Source organism: Galeopterus variegatus, unplaced genomic scaffold, assembly GCF_000696425.1.
Source record: "Galeopterus variegatus unplaced genomic scaffold, G_variegatus-3.0.2 Scaffold1158, whole genome shotgun sequence".
In the NCBI taxonomy this organism is placed as follows: Eukaryota; Metazoa; Chordata; class Mammalia; order Dermoptera; family Cynocephalidae; genus Galeopterus; species Galeopterus variegatus.
In genome coordinates this window covers 428,722-444,796 of record NW_007727269.1, presented here as the reverse complement: position 1 = coordinate 444,796, position 16,075 = coordinate 428,722, and the positions used below count along the sequence as shown (strand labels likewise).

Genomic DNA, 16,075 nt, shown 5'->3' with positions numbered 1-16,075 from the left:
AGCTTTTATTTTGACAAATAAAGCTTTTATTTTGACAAATAGGTCTTGAGTAATAGTTAAGTGAAAGAATGTCTTTTGAGTTTCTCAAAAAGAAGCTGAAATTCTGTGTGTAGTTTTCTGAATTAATACATTAAGGATAATTTTATAATATGGTATTTTAAAGAATAGTTAAATGCTTTGTAAATTAGTCTCATATCCTTACACCGATGCTGTTTTCCTATTTATCTTGAAACTTTTGTTCAGAAGCACTTAAAGTTTTATAAGATTGAAAAGTTTTGTTTTATCATTAATTGTTATAGATTGCAGATATTATATTAAAGATACTTCTCCCAAACAAAAACCCTCTTCATGTTATTCAATATAACATTTGGAAATATTTAGTAGGAATAAATTATTTGCTTCAAATATTTTGGCCATACAGTATTATTTCCCTTTTATCTGGTGGTATTGTATATATGGAGTTACACTCTTTTTTTGTTTTGGTAGTCCCTTATTTTGTATTTAAAAAACCTTGACTTGTGATATATATGAGATTTCACATATATCATGGCTTAGAATGAGACTTCATTGTTAGGGTTTGAATTTTGGGGTGTTTTTACACTAAGTAATTGGTATATGAATTGTACCAATAAATATCTGGAGGAAGAAAGGGAAAACAATTCAGTAATCTATCAAAGTTGAATTGGAGTATTAGTTGTCAAAATTCTGTTTCATTAAAACCATAAAATGCCAGAATGAATTTCAATCCTTATACCTTCTCTAAAAAAGTAATTTTTTTTAATAGATGATTCCTCCCAGGGGCTGTGCTTATGTGTGTATGGTTCATCGACAAGATGCATTTCGAGCTCTTCAGAAACTTAGTTCTGGGTCATATAAAATTGGGTCCAAGGTCATTAAGGTAAGATTTTTTGTGGCAGGAGAGGTGGGGGGGCAGCCAACATTTCAATGCCTATTACTTCAGAGTAAGTTTTTCATAGGAAAAGGTCACATGCTCATGTTTTATTGGATTATTAGACTATCCCTGTATTATTTCAGAATTGTTGACTTGCGGGCTTAGATATAGGTAAAATAAGTCCAATAACCAAAAGTTGAGTCAATTTCTTGAAATCACACTTCCACGGTTCTGAGTCATCTATGGCACCATTTCATGAGCAGAATTTTTTCACTTTTACAAATTTGTCTTTTATTTACTCTTTTCTCCCAGCACTTCCTAATTATACCACCTAATTATATTAATTGATTTCTCCTGGTTTTTTTAATCTTATACAAACCAGGCCTTTGTGAAGGGATTATCAGTTAGCATGATTTAATTTTCTTAGTGTTTAAACTGAGAATTTATTGAGTATTTTTCTGTTACTTTTGTGAGTAATACACAGTTTCATTTCTGCTATTTGGAGATAATTTATTTTTTCAGTTTCTGTAACTGAATTAAAACCTTTAAAGTAATTTCTTTTAAGGGGGTTAATGTATGCCCATCTTTTGTCATTTTATGGCAGAGTTTCTCTGTGTAAGCCAAAGATCACTCGTCTCCTCTTTCCTGGAGTACAAGATTTTGTTTAAATTATAATAACTGTCCTAATTATCACTAATATAGGTTGACATTTTTATGGTGAAAAGTAGATTTGGGTTGTCACTGGAAATGTATTGTTTTAGAGTTAAAACAAGAAGTGGAAATGAATCCCATATTGTAAACATTGTCTCTATCCAATGCAAGTTTTATTTTAAAAACAAAAATGGAAAATTCATGGAAAGAAATTTGTCCACTGTTAGTCTTCTAGCTTTGCTCATTTAACTATTTTCTGAAACTACTTTGATTTGTATTTATATTATTTAAATATAATTTTGAGCTTTTTACCTTGTTTTACAGTATGTGTTTGAGCTGCCTTTTTTACTCTTCCCACTCACAATAGATTGCTTGGGCTTTAAACAAAGGTGTAAAAACAGAATATAAACAATTCTGGGATGTGGATCTTGGAGTCACTTATATACCATGGGAAAAAGTTAAAGTGGATGACTTGGAAGGTTTTGCAGAAGGAGGCATGATTGATCAGGAGACTGTAAATACTGGTAAGAACACTAACGCCATTTCGTTGTTTAAAAAAGTTAGGTTTTAATTGAAATGGGTTTTCAGTGTATATTTTATTTCCTGGATTCATCTGAAAAAATGAAAAGAAAAGAAACATGAATGTGTCCGATATACATGCTTTAATGGGTCCTATTTCATAGGTGTCAAAGTATAGATTAGAAAAGTATAGACAGAAGTCTGTAAATGTAGTATTTTTCATGTATGGTGTTGATATTTAAGACAGAGTTGTATATATAGAGGACTTTTTAAGTTTAAGTGGGAATTGGGGACTTGGGAAGCCTCTTTGAAAAGCTCTCCAGATTATTTTGAATAGTATCCATGTTGAGAATAGCAGAAATAGAACTGTAATTTAGGGAGCTCTCGTTCAGATTCATGACGTGTTAGAATACCTATAACCAAATGATCATCCCAGCCTTTTCTTTTTTAAAGATTTGTCTTTTTATTTTAAAAAATTCCAGTTATAAATTCACAAAATGATTGACAATTATAATCAGTAAGAAATCTTAAAATTGATATTTGGGAAAGAAATTTGATATGTATTTCTTCACATCTTAGCATTTATCAAAATTAGCTAAGTTTTGGAATATTTTGGTTGTCAGGCCAGTGCAGATATTTTTAAACTTTTTAAAAAATGGGTTCTGTCAGTTTGTTCCCCATGCCACCCCAATCTTTGATGGCTCTTTCTCCAGGACATTCATTCCTTCAGTAAATAGTTTAATTCCTGCTGTGTGTCAGGCCTAATTTTAGAAACTAGAATTATAGTAGTGAGACAAATAGATAAAAATCCTTCCTCTTGTATATAGCACAGTGATTGACATGCTACTGCCCATCAGCCAAATCCTGCTGGTAGCCTGTTCTGCAAATAAAGTTTTATTGAAAGACAGCCACCCTCACTTGTGTAACTATTTTATATGACTTTTTTTTTTGTAATAGTAATTGAATAGTTTCAACAGAGAACATGTAGCCAGCAAAGCCTAAAATAATTCTATAGAAAAAGTTTTCCAACCTACGTTCTAGTGGAAAGAAGTAGATAAATTGTACTATATAGTATTTTGGTGTTGATGAGTTCTAAGAAGAATAAACAGGGAAGGGGGATGGACAGTGAAGGTGTGGAGGTATTGCAGTTTTTTAGTGAGTGTATAAGGTCTGATGGAGAGAGTTATATTTGAAGGGGTGAGACATGCAGCTATCTAGGCAAAGAGCATTCCATACACAGGGAGAAGTTAAGTGCAAAGTCGGTATTAAAAAACAAGGAGACCAGTATAGCTTGAACAAGGTAAATGAGGAGTGAGTAGTAGGAGATGAAGGCAGAGAGGTACAAGGGGCAAAGTTGCATCTTAATAGTCTTAACTTGATCTTTACTCTGAATGAGATGGAGAACTGTTGGAGGAACCATTAGAGCTTTTTTGTTCTATTTTTGCGTAGCTGTATTTTCAGAAGGATTTTTCTGTATTGGGTTAATACTTTTCTAGTTGGTCTTCCTTTGTTGTACCTTGTGATAAAAATATAGAATAAGGTGATTGCTTTGATATCAGACAGCCTTTGAGATATGTATCTATTATATCCCTTCTAAGTGTTTTCTTTAGTCTAAATGTAGTGTACTTCATTTGTGTCTCGTGTGATGCTCTTTTGGACTCCTTAGTATTCTTAGACAGATTTATCTGGGCAAAAATCTAGTGTGGCACCTACAGTTGTGGATATATCTTAAAGATGTGCCAAGGTAGATGAGGGACTTGGATGTGAAGTAAACATAGACCTAGAAAAAAAATGAAAAAAAAAATGAAAAGTTGCACCTATCCAAAGGAAATCAATTTCAAATATTTTGTTTAGAATGGGAAACTGTGAAAAGCTCAGAACCTGTTAAAGAGACGGTCCAGACAACTCAGAGTCCAACTCCAGTTGAAAAGGAGACAGTGGTCACAACCCAGGCAGAGGTTTTCCCTCCACCTGTTGCTATGTTGCAGGTTAGTGCTGAGTGATTTTTTAAAATGTGTTTGTTTACATTTTCTGTTTTTACTCATGTATTTACTTTATAAAACTTGGAGGAAATTGTCCAAATTAGAATGAATGTTTGTCAGTACTACTAGGTAAAAGAATTTTTTTTTAATCTCTTAAATATTTTTTTTTATCACAAAATGTGATATTGTGATAAACTCATTAGGTTTAAAATGAAGGTAAATATGGAAGTATTGCCTGTAGGAACTTGCATGACTGTTTTCTTTAGATTCATGTTTTTTTAAGAAGTCAAATTGACAGAACAATAAGATATATTAATGAGTTTAGTCAAACACTTTTTAAAAATTATTTTTGAAAATGGTGTCATATTTAAATATATTTATTTATTGAACAGATATTTATTGAGTGCCAGATCTGTGACATACACTGTTTCTAGGCACTTGGGATAGGGATACATCAGTGAAAAAAAACCACAAATCCCTGCCCTTTTGGAGCTTTTGTTCTCAACATGGGAGACAAAATATAAAATAAATAGAATTTTGAGATCCTGTGGAAGGAAAAAGATAGGGTAAGGCTGGTTGTGGATGCCTGGATAGGTGCTTACAATTTTAAATAGAATGGTCAGGGTAGACCTAATTGAGAATGTGAAATTTGAGCAACACCTTAAAGGTGATGAGAGAATTAACCATGTGGATATCTGAGGAAGAGATTCCAGGAAGAGGGAACAACTAGTGCAAAAGCCTTATTCCAGTAACATGCTTGGTGGGTTCTAAGAATAGTTAAGTGGGCTAGGGTAAAGGGAGTGAGAGGCCAGTTAGTTGAAGATAAATCTATCTAAGGACTTTGGTTTTCACTCTAAATGAGATGAGCCATTAGAGGATTTTGAGCAGAGAAGTGACTTGATCTGACTTAACAGTTTGAGACTAGCCTGTAGTGAGCATTGATAAAAGGAAGACCAGTTGAAGGACAATTGTAGCAATCCTGCTGAGATATGATGGTGGCTCAGAATAGCAGTGGAGGTGATAAGAAGTCATCAGATAGGAACAGTGGGACTTTCTGGTATGACTGAATTTGGGGTTGTGAGAAAAAGCAAAGGCAAGCTTTTTGGTCTGAAAATTTGGAAAGATGGGGATTCTATTGTCTGAGAATGGGAAAGACTGGAAAGAGTCCTTTTGGGAAAGACAATGGGAAATTCAGTTGTTTTGTACATGTTAAGTAGGAAGTATATTTTAGACAATGAAGTTGAGATGTTGAACAGCACTTGATAAAAAATGTGAAGTTCAAGAGAGAGGTTAAGCTATGGTGCAGATAAATATTTGGGACTTTTTGTACGTAGGATGAGTAAAGGATATTCATGGTGGGATTAAAAAATAAATTTATGAGGAATTTGAGCCATTCTAAATCTATTATTGACATGATTCCCAGTGGTGGCTTGGTTGCATGACATAGATAGGTATTATATAGCTTAGTGGGAGATGGTAGATTAAAATTGAATATGGTATTAAGTATTCAATTAGGTGACCATTACTTTATGACATTTGAATATATTATAGATTTCACAATCTCCAAGTAAACTGTTATAATGTTGCCTTGCTTTTGCTCTAAGTAGGTTCACTCACAAGTATACAAAAAAGAAAAAAAACTTAATATAGTGGTATTTACTTTCTTTCTTAAAGAAATAGAAATAATTTACCTTTACTTTTTCCAAGATGTAATCGTTGCAGGTGAATAAACTGATTAATGGACTTTTTTTTTCTATCCACCAAAGATCCCAGTAGCACCAGCCGTGCCTACAGTTAGTTTAGTCCCACCAGCGTTTCCTGTGTCAATGCCGGTTCCTCCTCCTGGGTTCAGTCCAATTCCTCCACCTCCTTTTCTACGAGCAAGTTTTAACCCTTCACAACCACCTCCTGGTAAGAAATTTTCTTACTGTTTGGACTCTGTTTAGAATATCATTAAAGGGCCGGCCCGTGGCTCACTCGGGAGAGTGTGGTGCTGATAACACCAAGGCCACAGGTTCAGATCCCATATAGGGATGGCCGGTTAGCTCACTGGGTGAGCGTGGTGCTGACAACACCAAGTCAAGGGTTAAGATCCCCTTACTGGTCATCTTTAAAAAAAAAAAAAAAGAATATCATTAAAGGGCCGGCCCGTGGCTCACTCGGGAGAGTGTGGTGCTGATAACACCAAGGCCACAGGTTCAGATCCCATATAGGGATGGCCGGTTAGCTCACTGGGTGAGCGTGGTGCTGACAACACCAAGTCAAGGGTTAAGATCCCCTTACTGGTCATCTTTAAAAAAAAAAAAAAAGAATATCATTAAAGGGCCGGCCCGTGGCTCACTCGGGAGAGTGTGGTGCTGATAACACCAAGGCCACAGGTTCAGATCCCATATAGGGATGGCCGGTTAGCTCACTGGGTGAGCGTGGTGCTGACAACACCAAGTCAAGGGTTAAGATCCCCTTACTGGTCATCTTTAAAAAAAAAAAAAAAAAGAATATCATTAAAGATGTGTTTTTTTCCAGGTTTAAGTGCCATAGAGCAGTAGTTCTCAGACCCTCGCATACCTCAGAATCACCTGGATGATTTGTTAAAGCACAGATTGTTGGGCCCAGCCTCCAGAGGTTTTGCTCCATTAATTGGGTCTGTGGTGGAGACAGAGAGTTTTCATTTCCAACACATTCCCAGAATGCAGATTGCTGGGAGAAGCACTCACAGAAAATAGAATGGAATTCCTTTAACATCATTGAAAATCATTACTCCTAAAATAATACAAAATTTATGTTGAAGTTTTTATGTGAAAGTTCTCTATAATTATCACTCTTTCATCACAGAGTTTGCATTCAGTTCTATAGATTGTCCCTCCTAAAAATCAGCAGGTTCCATTTTGACATTTTATATTAAAATGTGAATTAAATACTTTTTTTTACCTAATTCTTGATAAACAAAAGTTCCTTGAATCATTGTTTCCAGGAAAAAATTATAGATTACTTAAATACACATCTTATCAATTAAATATATGTAATTCTTATATAGTTTGAGATAGAGCTTTTAATATCAAACCATGGGAGATTAGAACTAGAACAGTGAGGGAAGAGATGCAAGGGATTAAATATTTCAAAATTGAACTTCATGAATTATTTGCATGTTATAAGAAAAAAAGTACCTTGATTTCTGTAATATAAGTTCTTAGCCATTGGGATAGAGTTCCTAAAAACTGTCAACAAGACTAGAAAGTAAATTTGTCACCTGAGAATGTTGTAATTTATTTGTCATGTAATGTAAACTTTTTAAATTGCAGTTTAATACATAATTTGAAATTGACACAGATTTTAATAATTTTATTTTTAATATTTTCAATGTTGAAAAATTACTCTTGTCAAATATTTTCTGTATTTGTGATTTGAAAATTAAAATTTATTTTGGAAGTTTTTAAATGATTATTTCAAAAATTATACCACATTATGTCATTATTTATCGTTTGTTTCTTGAAAAGTCACATATCTTTATTTTTTCCTTTTTTTTTTTTTTTTTTTTTAAAAAAAACACATATTTTTTTTTTTTTTTTTTTTTAAAAAAAACACATATTTTTTTTTTTTTTTTTTTTTAAAAAAAACACATATTTTTTTTTTTTTTTTTTTTTAAAAAAAACACATATTTTTTTTTTTTTTTTTTTTTAAAAAAAACACATATTTTTTTTTTTTTTTTTTTTTAAAAAAAACACATATTTTTTTTTTTTTTTTTTTTTAAAAAAAACACATATTTTTTTTTTTTTTTTTTTTTAAAAAAAACACATATTTTTTTTTTTTTTTTTTTTTAAAAAAAACACATATTTTTTTTTTTTTTTTTTTTTAAAAAAAACACATATTTTTTTTTTTTTTTTTTTTTCCTTTTCATCTTTTTTTGTGACCGGTAACGGGATCGCAACCCTCGGTGTCGCGCCCGCACCGCGCTCAGCCAGTGAGCGGACCGGTCTCTATATGGGATCCAAACCCTCGGCGGCGCGCTCCCAAGCGCCGCACTCAACCGAGTGTGCCACCAGGCTGGCCCTTTTTTCCTTATTTTTAACCAGCATTTTCTAATTGAATTTAATGGTGGCTCTATATTTAAAAAATGTAAAGAAGTAGATTTATAATTTGATCATTTAATATTATGAAGATTTATTCCAGTGTTCAAAACATAATATAGTATTATTCAAGGTTAATGAAAATATTTTGATCTAGTGGGTAAACAATGTATATATCAAAGAAATAAAGTGACACATTTGACAGATGACATTATTGCATGTAATGCAGTCAGTAGCTTGAAATATAATGTTTAACTCTTATGCAGTTGCTGTCCTAATATATAAACAGGTTACCTGTCTTGTGTTAACTTTGGTTTTACAGCATCATAGAGCATGCCACAGGACTTAAATGAATAAATAAATATGATGAGCTTATGATTAGGATCTCTCTGCTTTACCTAGCTTACTAGAAATCAAATAAGGTAACATATATAAATGCCATTTTTATAATAGAAAATGAATATACAAGTGTCAGGTTGTAGTAATAAAAGACCATTTTAAGAATGTGGAATTTCATGTATGTCTATTGAAATCTTTGATTCAAAGCAAGTAATTTTTCTTGTGCTATTTTATTTTATTTTCCCACATAGGTTTCATGCCTCCTCCAGTTCCCCCACCTGTTGTACCACCGCCTACGATTCCACCAGTAGTACCAACATGTGAGTCTTCTACTTGTAGAATTTTCTTTAATCATGGTAGCATGAGTGTATTGGCTCTCATTCTTGTAAATTATTGTTAGTTTTTTTATTTTGAAAGTTTTTAGACAAATTGCATTGTTAGACGATTTCTAAAAAAATTAATGGCGTCACATGACAGCCCTTATTCATATTTGCTTGTCTCAAAATGTCTTTTTATAATTGCTTTATTTTAGTCAAAATTCAAAGAAGACCCTCACATCATATTTGTGGTTTTTGTTTTGCTTTTTTTTAAATGTCTTAATCTAGACCAGTCCTGCCCAAACCCCCTTCTTTTTTTAATCCTTCATGACTTTTCGAAGAAACAGTTCAGTTCTATATACAAGATCTCAAATAATGGATTTGGTTTTTTGCTTCTTTAATTGAATTTGTTCTGTCTCTTTACATTTCCTGTGAAATAGAAGTTAGCACCAAAGGCTCACTTAGATTCGGTTCAGTTTCTTTCACAAGAATATTTTAGTGATAAATACGTGACATGCATTTGGCCAAAAACCATAGAAGTGGATTTCTGTCTCACAAATAGGAATTCATTGTGTAAAATTTAATGTATCAATATTGGTACATAATTGTTACAAATGTACCACACTAATGTAAAATGTTAATAGGAGAAACTAAATGTTAATGGACGAAATTGTGTATGTATGGAGTATGTGAACTGTCTGTACTTTCTGCTTAATTTCTCTGTAAACTAGAAACTGCTATAAAAATCTATTACTTTAAAAAAACGGAGACAAACACCATCATTATTAATGGTGGCCTTAGTCCCATCACAAGGGGCTTTGGGACTAATTTAATCAATCCCCTCTTACTGGATACCTAGGCTACTTCCAGCTATTTTCTAATGTAAGAAAGTCCACCTTGCAACACATTCACACTCATTGTATGTGGCCATAGCCTATTCAATCATTTTTCTCAGTATTAATTCTTGGAAACAGTATTGCTAGGATAAAAAAAAAAAGAAAAATACTTTACAAACGAAATGCTATATTTGATATTACATCACATCAGTAGCCATGCAGTGACCTCTGGTCCCACTTTTTAAAAAATAGACTTTATTTATAAAGCAGTTTTAGGTTCACAGCAAAGTTGAGTAGAATGTACAGAGATTTCCTGTATATCCACTGCCCAATATATTCACATCCTCTCCCATTATCAACATCCCCCACCAGAGTGGTACATTTGTTAAAAATGATGAACCTACATTGACACACCATCATCACTCAGAGTCCATAGTTATGGTTCACTCTTAGTTTCTTGTTCCATTTTTAATGATATTAAGATGGATTAGAGTAATCAGCTGGTGGGACCTGGTCATTTAAAAAGTTCCCCTTCAGTTTTCCTGTTGTTATTTCATTCATTGATCATCATTGCTTGAATCTATTTTTCATAAGTTGCAAAGTAGTGATCTTTCTAAATCTGTGATTCCTTCCACATTTCTTACAGAATTTTTTTTTTTTTTAGGAGAAAATATTTATTTTATCATCTAATGGTACTTAGTTACCTTGAACTACAGCTTGTACAGGAAAGCCAGAGTAGATGCTATATCTTTCTGTTAACTGCCATCCTTCAGAGTAACAAGTTAGGTCTGTGGTTATTTCCAATGATAATATCCAATGACTAAAGAGGGGAAAGGATTTCTCTTTATTTCTTTTGTTCTCCCTTGTCCCCTCTCCCCTTCCTTTTTCTCCTTCAGCTTCTGTAGTGTTTATGGGTAAATGGGCTTTTATTTCCAATCATGTGCATTCATTTTTCTTTTTGAAGTTCACATTGTTTCATCTTGGAACAGTAAGAGGCCTTTCATTTAGCTTCTCTATCCTTTTGAGTTGACTACATTAATTTTTGCGAGCTTTTAATCTTTTTGGCCCAGTATGTCCCAGACTAATCTTGTGTCTTACTGCTCCAGTCTGAGAATCAGCCATTTTTCCACATGGGGTATAGTGTATAGAGACCACAATCTGACAGCTAGATTCTTATTTTTGCTCTTGGATTTTCATTGAATCTAGGAATTTTCAGCCGACAAAACTAGAAAAGACATATTTCAAAAAGAAAAAAGTATAAATATACATTATTTATGAAGCAAATTTAACATTACAGGACTCTTTACTTAGCTGCTTTGATTTTTCTACTTGCCTGTGTTCTCAAATACTAAAAACAGTAACATGATTACTTATTTTCATTATTCTACAAAACAGACTTATATACACCACACACACAATAGTTTGAAAGTAGTAAGACCAATGTTAATGCCAACAACAAGACTGCTAGATGAAACTACGATTTTTCTGCTTCCTTCTTTGTCCCAGAATGTATAATCACTAAGGATGTATAATTAAATTGCTGTTACCCAAGGTTACCTGAAATAATTTTCTCTTTGTAGTTGTGGCACCAGCTTCATATGCAACTATTTTTTTTTAGTTTACATTTATATGAAAAATGCACCTCAACTTACGTGGTTTTGACATTTATATTTTCTTTAATAGAGTAGACATTTCAAAAGGAATGCAAATCAACTCAAAAGTAAATATATAGAGACGTTTATTAGCTTTCTTGTTTCTATTTCCTTTTCCCTATTGTTGGATAGTTCAGAAATGTTAAATATACCCTTTTGCTCATTTTTTTCCTACCTTTTAATTCTCCAGGCTTGTGGACAAACCTTGAGTGATTTAGGCAAGCCTACATCAAAAATTAGACCAAAAAGGCCCTCATTATAAAGAGAGTGTATATGATACATAGAGATCTAAACTTTTGATAATCTAATCCATTTTCCTTGTATTCTTAAACTTTTTCCTCTCACTGTTTAGATAGCATTAGGGTTTTTGGTTAATTTGGAAAAATGGTTTATTTTTTCTGAAAATTAGAGTGTTCAGAAGTTATTTCTGAATACACCATTCATGGAGGCTTATCTTAGAGCTTACCTCCCAATTATTTTTTCCTAGTTTATTGATTTGGGATCAGTTAAATCTGGGATCAGTTAATGGAGAAAGAGAAATACCAATGTTCCAGGTGCTCTTCAAATTGCTTGTACTGTGTCATTTAATTCTCATAATTCCCATATGTGATCACAGGTGGTTTTATCCCTATTTTACAGCTCTATTATGTGCCAACAGTTTGTCCAGGTAATCTAGAGTTAAATGTGAGGATGAAACATTTCCTAAAGTCTCCAAGTATGATTTAGCAGTATTCTAAGTGACATAAATTGGATTAAAATTATAATTATATAATTATATTCCTCTAATTCTTTGTTTTTTAACATGTAAATGACACAAACATAGGGATTTTTCTATCTGTTCTTTAAAATGTAATGTTTATTGTTTTATATTTATAGTCCACCTTACCTATTCTTATCTGATGAGTTTTTAACCTTGCTTGACAAAAGGTAGTGAATGTAAGGACATCAGTACATTGTAACTTCAAGGGGATTGGGCAGATTTTCATCCTCATATATACTTGTCAGTTTGTACTAATCACTTTGTGTATTTAGATATTCTTCTGACATCCTTGGAAAATTATTTTTTGTATTACTAGAATTTACTTTTTAAGTATTGGTACTTATTTTACTAAACATTTTTGGTGAGAATATTTCTAATTATTGTTGGTTTTCTCTATTTTTAAAAAGTAAAGCTTTCTGAATATAATTTAGCCTCTTCATGATGACTCATTTGTCATTTTGAGCATCAGTTATTATTTAATGTGCTTAGTAATACAGAGATGTCTTTTAATGAAACACTCAGGTTTGAAGAAAACTTACTACATGAATTGATTAACTAATTGAAATATATTTTTCTCCTCTTTAAACAGCTTTAGTGCAGCCACCATTATCCATGACCCCAGAAACTGTGAAAGATGTTGGATTTGGTAGCCTTGTTTTACCAGGTGGTTCTGTTGCCAGCACTCTTGCTACTTCTACTCTGCCAGCTGGAAATGTTTTTAATCCTCCAAATAAACAAGCAGAGCCTGAAGAAAAAGTACCTCATCTTATAGATCATCAGATTTCTTCTGGTGAAAACACTAGATCAGGTAAAAAAAAAAAAATCCCTAGAAATACATGGTTAAATCATAAGCATTACTTCTCTATATTGATGTTTAATTCTGGCGTGGCATGCATTTGTAACTGATTCAATGCTCAAATGTTGAAATATTGCAATTTTTTAAAAAGAGATCACTGTGGTCCTAAATTTCTATTTTAAAAATTGGCATTTTGTTCAGGATAATGTAGACTTTGACACCTTTGCATTAAGACTCCTCCTGCTATTCTTTTTACTGGGAGTGCTTGATTGTGTTGTCAAAATAAGATTGCACAAAATCTGTGTACTTACAGGAAGGTAAATATGAGCCAAGTATTAGGTATGAAGGACTTCTACCAGGAAGTCATCCTGTCACATATTCTATCACTTGTCTTCCAGCTAGGTCTTGGAAGATAAATACAGTGTTTGAAAGTAGTAAGTCCTTTTTTTATGGCCCCACTGTTGATACACTAAGTATTATGCTTTAGAAAGGCTTTTGATAAAGGTGAAATATCAGTATAAAACCTGACATTTTTGTTTAACTTAAAAGGTTTCATGTAAAGATTTTAGGTAACAGCCCTGCTTATATTTTAATATTTAAGTTTTACTGTGCATGGCCTTAATAACTTTAGCTTTACTTTTTATTTAGTGTCTACTGTACCTTGATTCTTGGGGGATACCAGTAGCTGATTAACTCTGAGCTAATTACTGGAAATTATAGCATTAATAATTGTAAATGTAGTTTCCTTTTCATACCAGAATGACTGTTATTTTGAGTTATTTCTCCTCCTTCCTTTTTAGTGATTCCAAATGATATTTCAAGTAATGCTGCAATTTTAGGAGGACAGCTGCCAAATGTGACAAGCAATTCTGGAATTCTGGGAGTCCAAAGACCAAATGTATCAAATAATTCTGAAATTCTTGGGGTCCGGCCATCTAATGTTTCCAGTAGTCCTGGGATTATTGGAGCCCAACCACCAAATATTCTAAATAACTGTGGAATTTTGGGAATACAACCACCAAGTGCGTCGAGTAGTTCTGGACTTTTAGGAGTACTACCCCCAAATATGCCTAACACTTCTGGACTTGTAGGAGTACAGCCACCAAATGTTCCAAATACTTCTGGACTTTTGGGAACACAGCCACCAGCTGGACCTCAAAACTTACCCCCTTTAAATATCCCTAATCAAAGGATGCCTGCAATGCCAATATTAGACATTCGTCCAGGACTAATACCACAAGCACCTGGGCCAAGATTCCCTTTAATACAGCCTGGAATTCCACCCCAACGAGGAATCCCTCCCCCATCCATACTTGATTCAGCTCTTCATCCACCACCCCGTGGACCTTTTCCTCCAGGAGATATTTTTAATCAGCCAGAAAGACCTTTTCTAGCTCCTGGAAGACAAAGTGTAGACAATGTTACTAACCCAGAAAAAAGGATACCACTTGGTAATGATAACATTCAACAGGAAGGAGATAGAGATTACCGGTTTCCTCCCATAGAAACCAGGGAAAGCATTAGTAGACCTCCCACAGTGGATGTTAGGGATGTGGTTGGGCGGCCTATAGATCCAAGAGAAGGTCCTGGAAGGCCTCCATTAGATGGTAGGGATCATTTTGCAAGACCTCCTATAGATATAAGAGAGAATCTCGTGAGACCAGGTATAGATCATCTTGGTCGAAGAGACCACTTTGGTGAAGGTCCTGGAAGGCCTCCATTAGATGGTAGGGATCATTTTGCAAGACCTCCTATAGATATGAGAGAGAATCTCGTGAGACCAGGTATAGATCATCTTGGTCGAAGAGACCACTTTGGTTTTAATCCAGAGAAGCCCTGGGGCCATAGAGGAGATTTTGATGAGAGAGAGCATCGGGTTCTACCTGTCTATGGTGGTCCAAAAGGCTTACATGAAGAAAGAGGTAGATTTCGGTCTGGAAACTATCGATTTGATCCTAGAAGTGGTCCTTGGAACAGAGGATTTGGACAAGAAGTTCACAGAGATTTTGATGACCGCAGAAGACCCTGGGAGAGGCAGAGGGATAGAGATGACAGAGATTTTGATTTCTGCAGAGAAATGAATGGAAATCGACTTGGACGAGATAGAATTCAAAACACTTGGGTCCCCTCTCCTCATGCTCGAGTTTTTGATTATTTTGAAGGGGCCACTTCTCAACGAAAAGGTGACAATGTGCCTCAAGTTAATGGTGAAAATACAGAGAGACATGCTCAACCACCACCTTTACCAGTACAGAATGATCCTGAACTTTATGAAAAACTGACATCTTCAAGTGATATAAACAAGGAGAAGAGTGACACAGTTGCTGATATAGAAAGTGAACCAGTGGTAGAAAGCACAGAAACTGAGGGGACATAATCATCACTCAGTAGGTAAAAGATACCTTTTGTAAAGTTGTCATCTCTCTGTAATAGATTAATGGCTTGACTGGACCATAGTTGTTCACTTTTGTCTGCCAGAGTTAAGTTAATCCGATGTTCATGTTCACCTTTCTCTTAAAATAATTGTACAACTGACTTGTATAGACATTGTTCTTAATATGAACATGGTAGGTAAACATTTTTTTTTTTAATTTTTCTGGTAAAATATAAATGTTTCCCCCAGATTCTTTTAACGTCAAGGAAATGAATAACAGCTTGTCAGAGACTTCCTATGGAAGAAAGAATTTTTTAGATACTGTCATTAGGTTGGATATGGTAATAGATATATTTCAAAATAGCAAGTGATGGTATATCTTATCCATATCTTTAGGCTGCTGCAGAATTTTAAGGTAATAGACAAAGCTGTGATATTTTATGCAAAGACTGGCTCTAGATATTTGAGGAGCACAATACAGAGATTTTAAAAAGTGATTTTGTAAAATCTACACTATGGTCTCTGTTTCTCCAAAGTAAGTGTTTGTGATTGTTCCTCATACTGCAGTGAGTAAAAAAGAAAACCACATAAATATTAAAGTACGTTTCAATGTTGGGTGAATTTTGTTTTTAGATGCCAATAAAACTTATTTGTTTGATAACAGTGTTCTAGGAATTGTATTTTTTTAACCTACAAATTCTTAAAACCCTGGATTATTAGCAGCATGTGCTTTAGTTGTTGCAAAAGTTTTCTATTACTCTTATAATAACAATGAAGAACTGTGTGGTGGAAAAAGCATGTACTTTGATATAAAAATCATGCAGTCTCAGTAGTATATATGTAATATCTGTGTATATTTATTGTGTAAGTCATATGTAGTTTTTCTGTTTCTC

The 16,075-nt window shown here is 33.6% G+C and overlaps 1 protein-coding gene across 1 annotated transcript; it reads left to right on the top strand.

The window, feature by feature from the left end:
* The first annotated feature begins 783 nt into the window (after window positions 1-783).
* On the top strand, window positions 784-15,845 carry SCAF8 (SR-related CTD-associated factor 8). The gene is made up of 8 exons (XM_008575228.1): window positions 784-898; window positions 1,911-2,067; window positions 3,917-4,050; window positions 5,811-5,955; window positions 8,699-8,767; window positions 12,602-12,820; window positions 13,609-14,472; window positions 14,593-15,845. The coding sequence occupies exons 1-8, from the start codon at window positions 785-787 to the stop codon at window positions 15,183-15,185; spliced, it is 2,295 nt and encodes a 764-aa protein (XP_008573450.1). The 5' UTR covers window position 784; the 3' UTR covers window positions 15,186-15,845.
* Window positions 15,846-16,075: the final 230 nt, after the last annotated feature.